The following is a 19,970-nucleotide window of genomic DNA, read 5'->3' as shown; positions in this document are numbered from 1 at the left end:
CGTTTCTTTCTTTGCTAAACGTGAAAAAGCTACATCGAGATTTATTTTATTTTTTAGAGATCTTTTCACCTTAAACAATCTCTTCCGTTACTTCCGCGTTGAGGAGGAGGCGAGTCGCGGTGAGTACGCACTGAGTACGCACTGCAACATTATAGTGATACTTTTTAGACTAAACAAGACGTTAAATTATCCAGGCAATACACCGATTTGAAGGTAAGTCCAGTGTGTATTTTTACATGAAACAGCACGGGTATGGGAGTTGTCGTTTTGTCCAGAAAATGTGTAAAAAGTGTGCTAATGGTTAGTAGCCCGTTACTGTTTAGCCAGCGCTGAGGTAAACTTGAGCTCAGCACTTTGACTGTTGTGTTAAATCTGTTGTGCATGGTCTCGTTATGAGGTCTTTAAATCTCCTGAAATGCTGAATTATACGTTTTTCCCCAATAAAGATACATATACAGGTTATGACTTTGTAGAGAAAGGTCATCTCTTTCGGCCCTGATCCAAGAAATTGTTCACATATGGACAAACTCCCCTTTACTACAGGGTTAAAATGATGACCTACATACTTTAAATTACATTATATGAGTGTTTTAATCCTTTTATTGCCATTGCTATGTGTCATAACCTTTTTTTTTTTCTTTAAGTCAATTTTTTTCTGTCTGTTGGTTTGTCACTATAAGGCTTAATGTAGGATTAAAGTTGTTATGTGCATGAATAATTATAACTTTAACAGAGAATAATCCTCATATGGCCCCCTTGTAATACAAATTAACCTCCTAAAACCTGAGCTCTTGCATGGGTTTATTAATTTGTCTATTTGTTTATTTATTTATTTTTTTATTAATGGGCCTGATGAGTGTAAAAACTAATAATTATCTTTTACATTTTGTAGTTTCTGAGAAAAATGATGTTCACATATGAGGACATTCATTTTACATTTTAATCATTTTGATAGAACATTTGAATAATGATTTTCAAAAAATATGGATTAAGTGCCTGAACACAGCAGCATTTGTCCTGAGTAAAAACAAAATGAGAAACAACATTTGTGCCTTTTGGATCAATGTGGCTGGCTCATTTGAAGTGCTGCTAACTTCAAATGAGCCACATTGCAGGAAGACATGTGCCTTTACAAAAAATAAAAATAATAATGTTGCTGTTCTTGTGCATTGTGGCCTAGACAAACCAAAATGTGTTGTCCACATATGTGAACACCAGGTCCTAGGAGGTTAATAGGAAGAGGGTCCAATTCTGGGCCCTCTAAGACCGTGCGACCCCAGATAAGACCCCTTTGTCCCCCCCATTGACCTATGTGTGGATAAGTTGTTTTTTTTCCTCATTCTGGTGATATAACGGCCATTATCTTTGTTGCCACTTATCACGGTTATATAAAATGTTCCACAAATGATTATTGTCGACCCTTTTTATCACTATAAACGGTATCATTGTTTATTATTGTTTATTGTCCCATTCCTTGTCAGTATGCTGTATTTGTTCTCGTAGACCTTCATGTATTGTTCCCATCTATATATATCTGTTTAATCAGGTTCACGGGCCCTTTGTAATTGACACAAGGCGGAAGTGTTTGTTTAGACAGAAAATGGATCCTGTTCTGTAGGATGGTGATTACTGCCTGAGGTGACTCTGCCACTTACTAATATTGAGTCATTATAAATCTTTATATTGCAGTACAGTATAAGGTCAGTAACTTGATAGAGAATTTCATGAATAAGCATCAAAACCATCGATGATAAAAATGCGAAACAAGACATTAAATCAAATATGTAAATGCAGAGATGCAAGAAGTACAGATACTGCAGCAAAAAACTGCTAAAAATCACATCTACTTAAGTAAAAGTATTAAAGTACCCGTTTAAAAATGTACTTAAGATTTTGAGATCTAATAAACCTCCAAATGTAGTGATTTTGATAAAGAGTTGAGCTGAGCTGATTTGAGCTTTGAATTTTTGTCATTTTTTTCTGGATGCTTTTATTTGCAAATTTTACTCAAATTATGAAGTTGAAAATAAATAAACCCTCAGCCTTTTCAGCAGGTCTCAAACGGTAATGAAAAATACTTTTACTTTTCAGTCCTGTTCATAAATGTAGTGGAGTAAAAGTAAAGATGATCCACTTTAAAATGTACCTAAGTATAATTTTTAGTTATCTCTACTTTACTTAAGTACAGTACTACTTTTACTTCATTACGTTCCATCACTGTGTAAATGTCCAAGTGCAAAATTCAAACTAGACTATTTTAAATACTAATGTTAATGTTCTGATGATACAGTAGACCGATGATAAACTTGTCTCAAAATGGTAAATTGGCAAATAGTTAATAGTTTAATAAGTTAATTAACCCAACAAATCCTTTTAAGTTTGAACAAGACTCTTAATCTTATTAAATCTGCCCCATGATGTCACATAACTCCAGTGTCTCATACTGTGGACCAGTTTGAAATATTTGGACAAACTCAGGCTTAGTACTCGGTCTGTTTGTGCTTCCCATTCAACTACTACTACCTCTACTACTACTACTGTCTGTCTACTACTACTACCTTCTGTCTACTACTACTACTACTACTTGTGCAACTACCACTAACTTTACTACTACAACTAGTAATACCCCTGCTAGTAATGAGGTCTTTAAATTTCTGTCTACAACTACTATTACTACAACTGACTGTCTACTACTAGTACAACTACTAATATTGCTACTACAACTACTACGAGTACAACTACCACTAACTTTGGTACTACAACTACTAATACTACTACTACTACTGTCTCTTTTCCACTACTACTACTACTACAACAATTGTCTGCTACATGTCAATATTCTCTCACCATTACTACTACTAATATTACTATTAGTACAACTACTACAGCTACTAATACCACTGCTAGTATTGTCTGTCTATTATTACTACTATTACTAGTACTACAACTACTACTAGTGCAACTACCACTAACTTTGCTACAACAGCTACTAATACCACTACTAGTAATGAGGTCTTTAAATTTCTGCCTACAACTACTAACTTTGCTACTACAACTACGACCACTACTACTCCTGCTACTACAATTGTCTGCTACATTTCAGTCTTACCTCATCATTACTACTACTATTACTGCTTCTACTCCAGAGTGTGTACTCCTGTCGCCTGCTCCGCTCGTGTCAGTCTTACATGTTTTGTTTTTCTCTCTCACAGAAACATAATCACAGCCTTGAACTCTGAGATGTCGTCTCCTCGTCGTCTCTGGTTTGCGCTGGTCCGATGATCACCTGAGCCGACACTTCTCGCACTTTCATTAGTTTGACCCGGGTCGCCTCTGTCACCTGCGTTTTACGACCATGTCGGGCGGCAGCTTCTTCAGCAAAATGCGGTCCGCCTTCCGCAAAGACCGTAACGACTGGGACTTGAGCGACACGGCGCCTTTCGAATTCTCAGACGAGCTGGTCGAAGACGATGGGCCCAAGTTCAACAAGCTGAGGGTGGTGGTGTCGGGGGAGATGTCGGACTACGCCTCGGGGGTCGCCGGGAACGGGCTGGCGGTGAACACGCTGGTGGTCGGAGGAGGGGATGATGATGATTCTTTGCTGGATGCGAGTTTGGGGAGTCCCGGGACCAACCTGGATCCGTGCGAAAATTGCATCAGGAGGAAGGAGAACCTCAAACACAAGAAGGTGATGAAGAGGCTGATCATCGCGGCGACGCTCTACTTCCTGTTTATGACCGGAGAAATAATCGGTAAGAGATTTAAGATTTACTACAGTTTAAAACATAACTGTAATCTTATCTGACTGTTTACATTATCTGGATTACAAACTTTAACACAAACAAGTAGTGATGGGATTTTCAGCTCTTTTATGGGATCCGAATCTTCATTTCAAAGAGCCGTTCCAAAGACTGGCTCCTTGACAGTTTATTTATATGACAGAACAAACTAATCAACCGAGACTTCGATGTGTTTAAAATGGTTCAAACTGAGAGTGGGAGTGTGTTTATGCTTTGAAATTATCATAATAAAAAATAAATAAATCTAAATAAAAGTTCCACTACAACAATAATAATTTTAAAACTAACGATTATTCTGATGTTTTATGACTGTTTTTTTTCTGCAAAAATCTCTCACTTGTGTTGGCAGCTCTGATTCTTGTGTTGGTTCAGAGTAAATATGCATAAAAACTAGAATTTGAAAAGATTCGGTTCTTTTAAAACATGAGATCCGATTCCGACAGTTCACATAAAGGAACCGTTGAAAAGATGCGACTTGTTCACGATTGTCTCATCACCATAAAAGTCACTCAAAGCGCATCAAGGAAACACTCACCCATTCACACACATTCATACACCAGTGTACGCAGACACTGGGGCTTAGGTGGATTAAGTGTCTTGCTCAAGGACACAACAACAGTATTCATTTGTGGGAACTGAAGTCATACTGCCAACCTGTGAGTCAGTGGACAAACGCTCTACCAACTGAGCTACTGTCTTTATAACAAACACAGCGACATTCGTAGATCAAAATACCAAAAAATATTACATTTTCTCTGATAATGATGCACTTTAATCGTAATATTCTGTCATTAGAAGCGTTCAGTCTCCATTTAAACTTTTGTTTGTTTAAAAATATACTAAAAATCACATTGTGCAACAGAAATTATAGTCGACTACCAACATAATCTTTAGTCCCAGACCTAACATTTATTTTAAGATTAGTTTATTGATTCAAAAACTATAATAATAATAATAATAATAATTCACAGTGTGCATAAAGTCAGTTGATCAAATATCTTAATCAGACTTGTTCTGTTGTACTCGGTGGTTTCCAAAGTGTTTTCCCTCATTTAATAACCTCTAATGGGCTCCATTAGTGGCAGGAAACATCAAGACGGGCCTGGATTTCTTGCCGTGTTTCGCTGTAGCAGAGTCTCATCACAGGTTCAGATTCATCTTATCTTTTGCTTTAGTCCAGTATTGTCTCGTATCTTTGTTCCAAACTTGACATCTTTAACACAGCCCCACAGAACCATGATACACACTGTGGCTTCTGTTGAGGAGGAGACATTTCTTAGGGGTTCATTCAAAACGACGCCTCTTTAATCAACAGGACGCCTCAAATACAAAAATATAATGAGATTAAAAACTGTGATAACCACTGAGCACAACAGAACAAGTCTAATTAATATATTATCAACTGCTTTTGTATTAAAACTGTAAAGACTTTATGGACACCGTGTATTATTATTTATGTGTGATGTGTATTTGCTTTTTGTTACTTGTTTGTGAAGCTCTTTGGTCTGACGTTTTAAAATGTGTTATAAATACACTTGAATTTATTTAATATATGTATTTTTTGGAGTATAAGTCGCACCTCCAGCCAAACTATGAAAAAAAGTGCGCCATATAGTATGGAAAATACGGTACTAAACCTAAACTGAGTCAGATTTTCTTAAAAAATAAAACTATAATTAGATCATTCTTTATACACATGATTTAATAAAAATATAGAGTCTGCCAAATATGATCACAAAGACATTCAAGGCAAGGCACTGTCATGATTCCGCTGACGTAAATATAAATAATTAAAGATAATTTTGAAACTCATTTACACCACTGATCCAAAAACCCAAGAGCAGATTTAAACCACAAAAACTATTCTCCATTTACAATATTGTTACAAATCATGACCTGCACTAAATAAACAGCTTTAGTTGTGTGACTCATTACAGATCCAAAATAACAAGTTATTCATTCAACCTTTTACGGTTTAAATCTCATCATATATTCAAAAAATAACCCAAAATTCCCCAAAAGATCCAATGATAAAAATTTCCCCCTGGAAACCTATAGTTACAGCTGCCAAATATAAGTTAAACAACAAAATAATGTGTTTTTGTGTGTTGAGACTCCTTTTATAACCCTCATTTGTACAAGGAAAAAATGGTTTAAATTAGTTTGAATATTCTCGTTTATCGCATTATTTCTCTGTACAAATATATGGTGCTTCCAGATGTGTTTTCGTGACAGACCTGTGCCATTTACATTAGTTATTTGAATCATCATCACTTGTAAATGTCACAGGAAATGCTGGAAATGAAACAGTTTCACTCAACATCCACATTCTGAATAACACATTAGTCAGCCATTTTGTTTTTATAGCTACAACTTTACCATTTTCTAAACTTTAAAGTGCACATATAAGTCAGTTTTGTGTAGTACAGGACCTTTAAACATTTGAAACTTGAAAGCAGCATTCCAGGGCCATATAAGCCAGTTTCACAACACACAGTTAAATATGGATAATGAGTAATGCTTGACGAGTTCACACAGGGTGGTATTTTTAGTGATCATTCATAAATGACAAGGTACTTCTCCAAAACAACCTCCTCGATAAGTGTTTGTGTAAAAAGACATGGTGAACAGTCATTTTACTAACTAACAAGTACACATTACTGCTAAGACGTAGTAATATGTAGCTGTAGTTCAAATTCAAAAGTCTTGCTCAAAAGTCTTCATAAATCTGTAGAAAACATTTAAGTCTATTTGTTTTAAAGGTGCTGTATTACACAAAACTGACTCTTATGAGCTTTAAGTCATGTTCTAATGTTGTTTCCTCCACAAAAACAGACCTGGAGTTGTGTTTTGTTTCATTCACACATGTTTGAGTAATTAGTCTAACTGTATCTCCAAAGCTTAAGATGCTCTGTTCCACCTTGTGATGTCATCAAGTGGTAGTTTTCAAGTTAATGGCTACCTTTTTACTTTTACTTCAGTAGAGATTGGAAGTTCCAGGGCTGTAATTATCCCAATGATTCTAGTGAAGCTCTGTGGAGTTTAAAAACACAGTGAAGCACTTCCGGTATTACCACATGATGACATCACAAGGTGGGACAGAGTGTTTCCTGTTTGCGAGAAGAACGCAGCCTAAATCTGCAGGGTTTGTTTGTGTGTTAAACATGTGTGAATGAAACAAAACACAACTCCAGGTCTGTTTGTGACGAGGAAACAACATTAGAACAAGGATCAGAAAACGGTGTGATATGTGCCTTTTAATAGTATGAATGAGTGCGACGTCACCCACAGCTTTCAGGTTCAAATGAAGCTCATCGAGGCTAGAGCAGGTATAGGGTCAAATTTGGAGCAAGAGTATCACATTTGGAATTCCAACCGCAAGTATCATAGCAACCAAAGAGCCAATCCAGAGCGAGGCTGTTGAAGGTAACGCCCCTTTCCGCCTGCACTGCTGGTTTAACAGGGAGCGGGCGCTTAGCAACAGGTTTGATTGGCAGCGTTGCTAACACTAGTGGGAGTGACTACAGGGAAAGAAGGCGCCTGATTTGTCTGTTATTAATGTTCATATCTTGTTTTACAGACACAATAGTGAAATAAAAACCCCAGGATCATGTAGAGGGTTAATACGAACATTTAAGACCAAAATGACGAGTCTGACAGCAACAGGTACAGATAGAGGGGTGAAGGTTGTTCAATAGAAAGTGAATTGGAGCCAGAGTCGATGGAGTTGGAAGTGTGCCCCTGATCACCACTTTGGAATACTGGAGGTAGCAGTTTAGCTATGTCCATTTATACATAGTCTGTGGGTGTGTTTCTGTTCAGAGTTCACATTTCAAACACATCGAGAATAATTGACAAAAAGACTGAAATCTGAACGCACAAACTAACACAAGAATCACATTTCAGAACATGTTTGGACACATCTGAACTACAGAGTTTGCAATGTTTAGACAGGAAGAAGCGATAGCACTTAAAATATTGGCCAGTTGCAATTTTGATTAAATTACGATTAATCTTGCAGCCGTAATATAGAACAAAACTATGTACTTTAGACAATAAAAATGTAAATGAAACATATTAGATGTAAATAGACATGACTGAAGTCCTCTTGGTTTATAGAAGCTCGATTTCATTTGTGTCTGTTGTAATGAGGCTATTTCAGTCACAAACATGTAACAAAAGAAGGTGTGGATCAGCTTCACAGACACTCCCAAAACTGAGAAAAACCAAGACTCACACTTACACAACCAGACTGGGACGAGAGCAGGACGAGAGCAGGACGAGAGCAGGACGAGAGCAGGACGAGAGCAGGACGAGAGCAGGACGAGAGCAGGACGAGAGCAGGACGAGAGCAGGACGAGAGCAGGACGAGAGCAGGACGAGAGCAGGACGAGAGCAGGACGAGAGCAGGACGAGAGCAGGACGAGAGCAGGACGAGAGCAGGACGAGAGCAGGACGAGAGCAGGACGAAACATGGGCTCAAGCAGGACTAAACATGGGCTCAAGCAGGACTAAACATGGGCTCAAGCAGGACTAAACATGGGCTCAAGCAGGACTAAACATGGGCTCAAGCAGGACTAAACATGGGCTCAAGCAGGACTAAAGCAGGACTAAACATGGGCTCAAGCAGGACTAAAGCAGGACTAAACATGGGCTCAAGCAGGACTAAAGCAGGACTAAACATGGGCTCAAGCAGGACTAAAGCAGGACTAAAGCAGGACTAAAGCAGGACTAAAGCAGGACTAAAGCAGGACTAAAGCAGGACTAAAGCAGGACTAAAGCAGGACTAAAGCAGGACTAAAGCAGGACTAAAGCAGGACTAAAGCAGGACTAAAGCAGGACTAGACCAGGACTAGACCAGGACTAGACCAGGACTAGACCAGGACTAGACCAGGACTAGACCAGGACTAGACTAGGACTAGACCAGGACTAGACCAGGACTAGACCAGGACTAGACCAGGACTAGACCAGGACTAGACCAGGACTAGACCAGGACTAGACCAGGACTTTACAAAATGAGAACGTCACTCCCAAAACCAAAATGAGCATCCAGAGACTAAACTTGAGCTACACAAATAAGCCGATATCCCATATTTGGCTTACTGCTGTGGCCGATACCCGATATTTACCAGTACCGATATTTTACGTTTAAAATTCATTGCAAGACCCACAACTTTATCTTAAGTCACTTTTGGGCGACAGTGGCTCAGGTGGTAGAGCATTTGTCAGGTGCCAGTTTTAATCCTACTTTCGACATAAACACCGTCGGTTGAGCGGTCAGATCCACTCACCCTCAGATTAAATTAAAGAGTTATTAATTAATTTATTATTAAATGATTAGTTAGTTGTTTGTGTAACATTACAGCCGTATAACACTGTTTCATTTTGAGTTTGTTCAAAAAGGCACACAGTGAATGAACCAGCTCAAAAAGATATCTGCATTGAATATTGGTATCAAGAATCACTATCGCTGAGACTGATATATTCAAATTTGTGTCGATATTGGTCGACACTGGTACTGATACATCGCCCATCGCCTTTAAGTTGCATATCTCCATTTGACCCCAGCTGAACTCGCAAGACTACACCTGCAGGGGGAGTTCATGCAATAACTACTATTTTTACACAGAAAAAGTACGAGGAAACAATGTATTTATATAATGACAGATTTAACTTGTAAATTATGGGATTAATCTGCCTCTTTATGTAGAAATACCAAATCTTCAACAGTCTCACTCACTTCTCCTTTTTGCTGTTGTTCCATATAAATCCTGATAAATGACTCAGATTTACAGACCAAAACTAGACCAGGATTAAACCAAGACTAAATTAGGACCAAACTAAGTCTACATCAACACTAAAACTGGATCAAACTGGAGCCAAACCAGAACCAAAATGATCTGTTTGATCAGACTGTGCCTGAGAGACACAGGGGCTTTAATATCCTGTGTTTTCACCTGGGCCTGAAATGAGGAAATGTAATCGTCTTGTTCCATAACTGTGTTTCAGCTGGGATCAAATATAGCAGTTTTTAAAATAAGTTTGGTTTGATAGTTTCACTAATACATTTGGACCTACAAACAAACCAAAACATCTAATCAGCAAGACCGGGACTAAACCGGGGACTAAACCGGGGACTAAACCGGGGACTAAACCGGGGACTAAACCGGGGACTAAACCGGGGACTAAACCGGGGACTAAACCGGGGACTAAACCGGGGACTAAACAAGGGCTGAACTGGGACAAATCAAAAATCGTTCAGGCTCAGGATTAAACAAAAACCAGGACACAGCCTGGACTCAGACCGGGACTCAGACCGGGACTCAGACCGGGACTCAGACCGGGACTCAGCCCGGGACTCAGCCCGGGACTCAGCCGGGGACTCAGCCGGGGACTCAGCCGGGGACTCAGCCGGGGACTCAGCCGGGGACTCAGCCGGGGACTCAGCCGGGGACTCAGCCGGGGACTCAGCCGGGGACTCAGCCGGGGACTCAGACGGGGACTCAGACGGGGACTAATCCAAAACCTGGACTAAACAAAGGACTAAAGTTGGACTCAGCCTGGACTCAAATTATGACTGCACATATACACTCAAAATGTGATATTAACCTGACTTGGAGCATGTGACCACAGCCAATGACTGTTGTTTTATCATAATACAGCAAGTTCTAGGGGCAAAACAACATAGTCAAATCCCAAATACTGACTTATAAACTGTTATTCTTTCCTTTAATGTTGGGTTAGGGTTGGCCTAGTGAGTTACACTAGTGTCTGATGCTGTTTCCTGCCTCTCCTTCAGGTGGTTATGTGTCGAACAGTCTGGCCATTATGACAGATGCTGTGCACATGCTGACGGATGTGGTCGGCATTTTGTTTTCTCTTCTCGCTCTCTGGCTCTCCACCAAACCTCCGACAAAGAGATTCACCTTTGGACTGCATAGACTCGGTTTGTTTCTTCACCCACACAAACTGTCACTGTCTAATATTAACACTTCCTCTTCAGCTCAGTGAAAGTGTGAGTCTGAATGGACCAGAGAGAGTGAAGATTTAATAGTTTTAATACAGCACTTTGTTGATCCATGTTAACTCATTAACTCCTCTTTTTAAACATTTGTGGTTTACTTTTAAACATTTAAAAATCAGGCAAAGCAGGTACTTCAAAGGCATAAGACTGGGACTGGAACGGGACTGGAACGGGACTGGAACGGGACTGGAACGGGACTGGAACGGGACTGGAACGGGACTGGAACGGGACTGGAATGGGACTGGAACGGGACTGGAACGGGACTGGAACGGGACTGGAACGGGACTCGAACCTCGTCTGAATTGCGACTAATCTAAAATGGTTCATGCTCAGGATTAAATAAAAACAGGACGCAGCCAGGACACAGGGCAGACTAAACCTGGACTAAACCTGGACTAAACCTGGACTAAACCTGGACTAAACCTGGACTAAACCTGGACAAAACCTGGACAAAACCTGGACAAAACCTGGACAAAACCTGGACAAAACCTGGACAAAACCTGGACAAAACCTGGACAAAACCTGGACAAAACCTGGACAAAACCTGGACAAAACCTGGACAAAACCTGGACAAAACCTTAAACACTGAACTGCCCAAAACAGGGGCTAAACTAATAAAATAAACAAGACCAGACTTGACTAGGAAAAACAAGGATAAAATAGATATAAAAATGGACCAAATCTGACTAAAGTCAGGACTAACTCTCTTGGTCCCTTCCCTGTCCCCCCTGTCCCCCCTTGTCTTCTGCAGAGGTGGTGTCTGCGGTGCTCAGTGTGATGTTGATCTACATTCTGACTGCGGTTCTGGTGTTCGAGGCCGTGCAGAGGACCATGAGCCAGGACTTCGACATCGACGGAGACGTTATGCTCATCACTGCAGCTGTGGGCGTCGCCGTCAACCTCATGTACGAACAAAAACAAACCTAAGAACTATCACTGTTTTTATATTTTTACATTCAAAAAGTAGAGATGGTGTTTGTTCACAAGTCCATGATCCACACCTTCATAGTTCTTAAAGAGGAGATATTCTACAAATCGGCTTTTTTGGAGCGTTCTTCCATGTTATAATGTTGTCTCCTCATTAAAAACATGTCTGAAGAGGTTTTAGATCCACCATCCATGCACGTTTGTTATGTGTTACAGTTAATACCCCATAGAACAAAAAACATCCCCTCTTTAAGCAAGGATCACAGTTTTACGTTCATCAATAATCTCCCTGACCTCTCTCTGTAGAATGGGTTTCCTGTTGAACCAGAACGGGCACCTCCACTCCCACGGCCACGGTCACTCTCACGGCCCAGCAGCGGTGCAGGTTTCTGGGGCAGAGAGACGGAAGTCCCATGGGAGTCTGGCTGTCCGCGCGGCCTTCATCCACGCTTTAGGAGACCTGCTCCAGAGCGTCGGGGTGCTCATCGCTGCATATATCGTCCGATTTAAGGTACGTTTAGCTGTGATTCGTGCTGCTGTTTAGTATTGAATTTAATGGTTGAAGTTAGAAAATCAACCTACTAACCCTATTGTTTATCGTATTGACATTGTGAGTGACAGCCTAAGTTCACCCTTATGGAAAACTAAGGGATGGAACAAGGAGTGGAATAAGTGTGTGTCTTATTTATGGACAAAATAGTGAAATAAAAACCCCAGGATCATGTAGAGCGGGTTAATACGAACATTTAAGACCAAAATGACGAGTCTGACAGCAGCAGTTATAGAAAGAATGGTTTTTCAATGTCAAGTGAATCAGAGCCAGAGTCGATGGAGCTGGAAATGCGCCCATGCTCACTTCCTGTTTGGAACGTGGCGGCTAGCAGGTTAGCTATGTCCATTTACATATACAGTCTATGGATAAGATCTTGTGAGATAAAATTATTGTAAAGCTTTTGTCTGAACAAAATGTAAAAAAAAAAACTAAAAAAAAAAACTGTCAACGTGGCTGAGTGGGAAGCTGTAGAACCAAAAGGTTGCACTACAAGGGCAGAAAAAATGACTAAACAAATTGTGCAGTTCAAATCAAAATTCTGACCCAAAATGTTTTATGTCAAAACTTTAGGAGGATCCAGTCTCGTCTTGTAGGACTTGTCTTGTCCCATCCCTAGAAAATATGCAACATTAAACCTTTAACCACTTCAACTGAATGACGTTATTTTTAATACGGCATTTTTCCTGTGTTTTGTTCTTCTTTTAGCCGGAGTATAAACTGGCAGACCCTATTTGCACATATATATTCTCTGTGCTGGTCATTTGCACGACATTCCGCATCATTCGAGACACAGTCGTCATCGTCCTTGAAGGTAAAACTCAGCTCATTTTGTGTAATACAGCAGCCTAATCCCAACCTTTTGTCTCACAGGCTTGAGTACTCCTTATATCTATGTATCTCTATTTTAAACTATTGTCAATCAATCAGTGTTTATTTATAGAGCCCTTTACAACACTCAAGGTGACTGAAGTGCTTTCCAATAAAAACAACAGAAACAGAAATAAAAACATGACATTAAAGTTTTGTTTTGATCATATATATGTCAAAATCATCGCACATAAACATTATTAAGCAGGTAAAGGATATTACTTAGGACAGTTTGGATTCAATACTCTTCAGTTCCATGTTTCTTTTAAATTTGATGCCTTTCTCGTAGTTAGTGTCCCTGTTCCCCCGGTTGAGAAACACTGCAATACAGAACAGCAGTCATTTCTATATCTCTATTACATTTTGAGACGATTGTTTTGTCCCCTCTCAGGTGTCCCGAGACATCTGGACACTCAGCGAATCAGAGAAGAGCTGTTGAAACTCGAGGACGTCCAGTCTGTGGAGGAGCTGAACGTGTGGGCGCTGACCGCAGACAACACGGCCGCTTTAGTCCATCTGCAGCTCAGTGAGTCACTCCAACGGCACGGACAAGCCAACTAACTCCACACTCTCTTGCACTACTTTTTTTCCATTTAATTTATTTTTATTTCTAACGGGAGAGCCCAATGAGAGCAGACTTCTTTTTTTTTTTTTCATGGGCACCCTGTTCAAATACTGAACAATACAAACTAAAACAAACAAAATAAATAACTGCATAGGTTAATTTAAAATATTTAAAACAGGATAAATAAATATATAAATAAAAAAATACAAATATAAAATGAATAAATCAATACATAAATAAATAATATAAATACATAAAAGAAAATATGTATTAAATATATACATGAATAAATAAATTAAATAAATATATGAATAAATACGTAAATATATAAATGTATAAATAGATAACAAACTCAATATTGTCTCCTTTTGTGTGTCGCAGCGCCCTCTGGTGGCACAAATTGGGAGGAGGTCCAGTCCAAAGCACGTCACTTGCTTCTCCACACGTATGGCGTCAGTCGGTGCACGGTTCAAATCCAAACTTTCAGACAACGACAGAACTACAGCTGTACGAACTGCCTGCCCCAAACAGCATGAGGGCACTGTGGAGCTGGAACTTTACATTTAACGGACTGTGCTTCTATCAGCTGTTTCTGCTGGACCACAGTAGAAGAAGAAGAAGTGTGCAGAGATGGTGCCAAAAGACGATTTGGGGTTTTGTGCTACGCTGCTTAGCTTTGGGCAACCCAGTCACCTCTGATAAACACATGGTAATAGGAAGAATGCTACAAGCTAAATCAGTATTCTACAGTTTATTTAGCAAATGTTTCTGTTGATACTTTGCAGGGACATCATGTTGGGGGTGTTCTACGTGTATGTGTATGGCAGAATGTTTATCGGTTACCATGTTGATTGAAAAAATACAAAATGGATTTAAACGGCACATTTTCAGGAGCCTGTGATCAGTCCGTGCATTCATGGTCCTGTTTAGGAGTTTGATTTTGCACAAAAAGTGAAAGTGAGTTACTGAAAAACTGTTGGCTAACAGCACAAATCAGCTCACCTGTTGTAGTTCTAGCTGGTAAGATTGTGTTCAAATAGAGCTGAGATTAAGTATAATTTGAGTAACAGAGCTTCATACAGAGCAGTGCCTACAGTTAGCACCTGTTGATGACATCAGCTGCAAAGTATCAATAGTGACTATTTTTCATACAGGTTACGTCACACTTTATAATTACTACAGGCATGATTGTATTATTTAAACCTGAAACCGAATTTATGCTTGTGAATGTGAGAAAAATGAAATTATAATTTTTTTTAAATCAATATTTAGTATTATGACGACGTAGCATGTCCCTCAATGTGAAATTTACACATTATTTATTTTAATTAAAGAGGCTCCATGCTCAGCAGCTAGCTAGCTCACTGTGTCTCAAAGCTAACGCTAACTTTTAAAACAGTGAAGCAAATTACAAACTACCTGATTTTATATGGTCATTACTACAGTTTGCGGCGTACTTTTAAGAATTTTGTGCCTCAAAATTAGTATTAGCATTGAGACAAATATCTCCTTTTCTAATCAATCAAGTAGTCAGTGAGGCTGCTGTTGTGCACAGAGCCAAATGTCTATTTTCCATGTTTTGTTTCGGTGACTGGGTTGTCGCTAAAGCCAGGGGGCGCTGTTGTAAACCTGCTGAAGAAAGCTGCATATCTTGAAGCTCTTAAATCACCACGGAAGCCTTTTTTCACTTTAATTTTCTTTTGTACTTTTAATTTCTCAGATGTTAAGTTTGTTTGTTTTTTACTAGGACTAAGCTATGAATTAATTATTAATTTACTAAAACCATCTGCACTTACCTCACGCCACAAAAGTAAAAACTGATGCACGAGTGGGAGTACTCGGTGTTGTGAGTGGACCAATGGATGAGCTCAAGAGACTTTGTGACTATAGTGTAACTGAAAAGATAAAATTGTAAAGCAAAGTGTCTTGTTTTAGGGCACAATAGCAGTATGGTATGTGCTGGTCAGAGCTGGGATCGGACCAACAACCTGCTAGTTAGACCCTTATTCTAACCAACTGAGCCACCGATGCCTCGAACAAATGTTAAAGGCATACTACGTAACTTTTCTAGCAGAAGATCCATCACTTACTTGACCGAGGATGAGGGGAGCCCAGAATTGGACCCGCTTCCTATTGATTTATATTAGAGTGGGGCCCATGTGAGGCTTTTTGTCATGGGGCGCACAAATTTCTGCTGACGGCCCTGCAAAAAAGTGTTCCATTGGCATTCAATCTGTCTTTTGCCATGGAAACGAGCAAGTTATAGTTAAAGTATACTGACATTGCAGTCCTTTGGTCCACTGGTTTATACTGTCCAGATTTACCAATGTACTAATACACTGGAGGCGGCCATTTTGTCTCGATGTTAAACACTATCAGTTATTCTAATATGAATAATAGTCACACTTTTAATAGCCTTAATAAAACATGAACAAAGACTTAATTCATAATGAACAAATGGTTTATTAAGAATGATTCAGACTTAATTAACACCCGAACTCATTAATTAAAGTTACTAAGCCTGAATCATTCTTAAAGGTCCTTTATTAAAAAAAAACTCTTGTGATATTTCAGTCATGTTCTAATGCCGTTTCCTCCTCAAAAACAGACCTGGAGTTGTGTTTTGTTTGCATTATTAGTCTGTCTTGTTTATTATGAATTAAGTCTTTATTCATGCTTTATTAAGTCTAATTAAAGTGTAGTTATTCTAAAGTGGTACTGAAATATTTCGTCCATTTGCTTTGACCAGCACGTTACTGACTTTTTTTTCACAATAGCAACTGACAATCACAATAGCTGACTTTTAACATGACGAACCTGGGAGAATAAATGGGACGCCCAGTGTTTCAGACTCAGTGTTTTTAATTAAAAGCTGCTGTGCATTCAAACAAGTGTTAATTGGTCTGAAAGAAAATATTAAATTTGGAACTGGAATATTGTTTTGTAAGTAATAAAGTATTTAATCTGATGTGTTTTTTATATGTTTATTTATTTTTTATGTCAGATGCCTTCCCCGTTGCAACCAGTCATACATAAACAGAGTGACGGGGGAGAGTCCAAATGCATCAGATTCAACATGGTTTAAGTCCTGTTGTAGACCGGGTTTAGACCAAGTCCAGTTCTGGTTTAGTCTTGACTTAATCCCTGGTTTAGTCCTGGTTTAGATCTGGTTTAGTCCTGAATCAATCCCAGGTTTAGTCCTGGTTCAGTCCTGGTATAGTTCTGGTTTAGTCCTGGTTTAGATCTGGTTTAGTCCTGATTTAGTACTGGTTTAGATCTGGTTTAGTCCTGGTTCAGTCCTGGTTCAGTCCTGGTTTAGTCCTGGTTTAGTCCTGGTTCAGTCCTGGTTTAGATCTGGTTTAGTCCTGGTTTAGTCCTGGTTCAGTCCTGGTTTAGTCCTGGTTCACTCCTGGTTCAGTCCTGGTTCAGTCCTGGTTCAGTCCTGGTTTAGTCCTGATTCAGTCCTGGTTTAGATCTGGTTTAGTCCTGAATCAATCCCAGGTTTAGTCCTGGTTTAGTTCTGGTATAGTTCTGGTTTAGTCCTGGTTTAGATCTGGTCCACTCCTGGTTCAGTCCTGGTTTAGTCCTGGTTCAGTCCTGGTTCAGTACTGGTTTAGTTCTGGTTTAGTTCTGGTTTAGTCCTGGTTCTGTCCTGGTTTAGTCCCCAGGTTAATGCTAACTATAACCACTATAACCACGCTACTCCCATTCACCATTTTACCTCGTCCAGTTTGAGACATAATTTAAATATTTTAGTACGGTTTTCTTTTTAGACGGATTCTTACGATAATGCATCAATACAATTTGAATCCCGTAAAAAAAAAAAATAAGTATACCGTTGACATGGCAATTAGTGGTTCAAAACAATATACAGGCCTGTCTGTTTTCAAAATGGCGCCTATAAACAGGAAACTAAATCTAAATTAAATTAACAAAACTTTCAAAAGGGGACTGTCATACACACAATTAACTACTTACACTCTACAAACGCATTGAGGATCTTAAATAAAATAATAATAATAATAATAATAATAATAATAATAATAATAATAATAATAATAATGATAATGATAATGATAATGATAATGATAATGATAATGATAATAATAATAATAATAATAATAATAATAATAATAATAATAATAATAATAATAATAATAATAATAATAATAAACAGCAGAAACACGCACTCGTTCAGGGCCTGAGTTTTTGTCATACTCACTTCTGTCACTAGATGGAGCTGTTGTAAAGCTGCGGCGCAGGTGGCTTTGCTCCTGAAACACAGTGATAAGAAACACACTGACGTATTTGGCATCATTTCACTTCAGCTATCTTTATTTCTACAGGAAGAGCCCAATGAAAGCAGCAGACTCTCAAAACAAACACATGCACAGGTCCATTTAAAACATTACAAACAGGAGCAGGTGTGATTATAAATGTTTATCTCCACATTATTAAAGTGCATTAGTGGCACCAATCTCTCCAGTTTTGCATGTCCTTTTCATGTTTTCTTTCTGAGTGACTGGGAGCAGGTCTAGAGACTTTTCCAATAACTATACAGGTCTGTGTATCTACTTTAATAAAAATATGTCTGAAATACTGGGTCATTTCTAGTGTAGACTTCCTCCTAAAGATTAATGTTTAGTATTTCCTCTTTAATTGTTGTCATGGTGATGGGACTGCCCCGGTTTCTAGGCGACACTGGTGTACATTTTGCACTAAGGGACTTTACACTGTGGTTAGTCTCTGTGGGTTTATGGCATCATCATCATCTGCAGCACATTTACTGTCTGTAGCCCCTCCCTGCCTCACTCTGGCCTTGTTTGACCTTCATCCACAGTGAAAACACATTAAAAATATATGAGCCATTGCCCTGTGATGCTAACTGGAGGCACTGCTCTGTCTGAGACTCTTGTTACTCAAATTAGACTTTAATCTGAGCTTTGTTTTAACACAATCTGGCCATAAAGAACTGATTTAGCTGGAACCACAACAGGTGAGCTGACTAATGTGTGTATTGTGTCACCAGTGAAAGCGCTGAACATTTCGCAATAGACATACACGCAGAACACCCCAGCATAATGCCACTGCAAAGTATCAATGTTCCCAAATTTTGCATTATTTGGTACCACATTAGTCTTATATGGCACTTAGATTATCAGAGTTGCATTATAATATTGTCATTCATACTTGGGACACTCACTGGTGGCGCCACAGCTGCCCTGGGGCTAATTAATGGAGGTGTGGCTGTCTATCCCTTTGTGTAAACCCAGTTAAAAAATATATATATATTCAGTTGTTGTTGCTTTGAATAATGGGTTTTACCAAAAGAAATAGGCACACACCCCATTCATTCACATGTAAGATGGGTAAAGTGTCTTGCCCAATAACACAACAGCAAACACAAAGACTTCAGATGATTTCATAAGCACTGGATCAAAACGGTAACCACATTCTCTTCCTCTTCCTCATACTGCATTAACAGTTATACCTGCAGTACTCCGCCTCTCCTCTGAGTAGCGCTGTTGTGCTGCGCGCCTCTCATTGGAGTCGCGCGCGCTACCTGTTGCTGGTCACGTGGTCACGGTGACAGCTCCAGTCACGTACACAGATGCCGTCGCTCTTTTTCTTCTATAGTATCCTTCCGCTAGTGCATTGTGTCTATAGATAAACACAAACAGCGGAATTACTCTGTCAAACACGAAAAATATGGACTTTGAATCTCCAAATTATATTTAAATTTATTAATACGCACTATATTAATAAAGGTAAATGAAAAAATAATAGAATAATAATAAAAATAAAGAATAAAAATAAAGAATAATAAAAAGAATAATAGGGTCTATATTACACTGTTTTCTGATCTGTTCTAATGTTGTTTCCTCATCAAAAACAGACCTGGAGTTGTGTTTTGTTTCATTCATACATGTTTAACACACAAACCCTGCAGATTTAGGCTGAGTTCTTCTCTCAAACTGACAAAAAACACTCTGTTCCACCTTGTGATGTCATCATGTGATAATACAGGAAGTGCTCCACTGTGTTTTTAAACTCCACACACCTTCATTTCTAGAATCATTTGGATCATTTCAGCTCCTGGAATTGCCAATTTTCTACTGAATTAATGGTTGCCGGTTTCTGTTATGTTGCATGAAGAACACGGGGATCGTTCTGTAGATCTTTATTGTCAGTTACAGCAAAACAGTCGAGTTAAAGGCAGCGTCCAGCAAAATT

At 39.1% G+C, this 19,970-nt stretch overlaps 1 protein-coding gene across 2 annotated transcripts; it reads left to right on the top strand.

Moving 5' to 3' along the window:
- Positions 1-97: 97 nt before the first annotated feature.
- On the top strand, positions 98-16,704 carry slc30a4 (solute carrier family 30 member 4). 2 transcript variants are annotated; one of them, XM_055231062.1, is made up of 8 exons: positions 98-119; positions 3,213-3,752; positions 10,600-10,746; positions 11,576-11,729; positions 12,058-12,262; positions 13,010-13,115; positions 13,563-13,697; positions 14,118-16,704. In XM_055231062.1, exons 2-8 carry the CDS (start codon positions 3,356-3,358, stop codon positions 14,270-14,272), a joined length of 1,299 nt encoding a protein of 432 aa, XP_055087037.1. In that variant the 5' UTR covers positions 98-119; positions 3,213-3,355; the 3' UTR covers positions 14,273-16,704. The 2 variants fall into 2 exon arrangements, with proteins under 2 accessions (XP_055087037.1, XP_033847259.1); XM_033991368.2 differs by having other exon boundaries at positions 98-213.
- The last annotated feature ends 3,266 nt before the right edge of the window (positions 16,705-19,970 follow it).

Source organism: Periophthalmus magnuspinnatus, chromosome 3 (assembly GCF_009829125.3).
Source record: "Periophthalmus magnuspinnatus isolate fPerMag1 chromosome 3, fPerMag1.2.pri, whole genome shotgun sequence".
Lineage (NCBI taxonomy): Eukaryota > Metazoa > Chordata > Actinopteri > Gobiiformes > Gobiidae > Periophthalmus > Periophthalmus magnuspinnatus.
The sequence above is the reverse complement of the archived record's forward strand: the minus strand, read 5'-3'. Positions and strand labels throughout refer to the sequence as shown.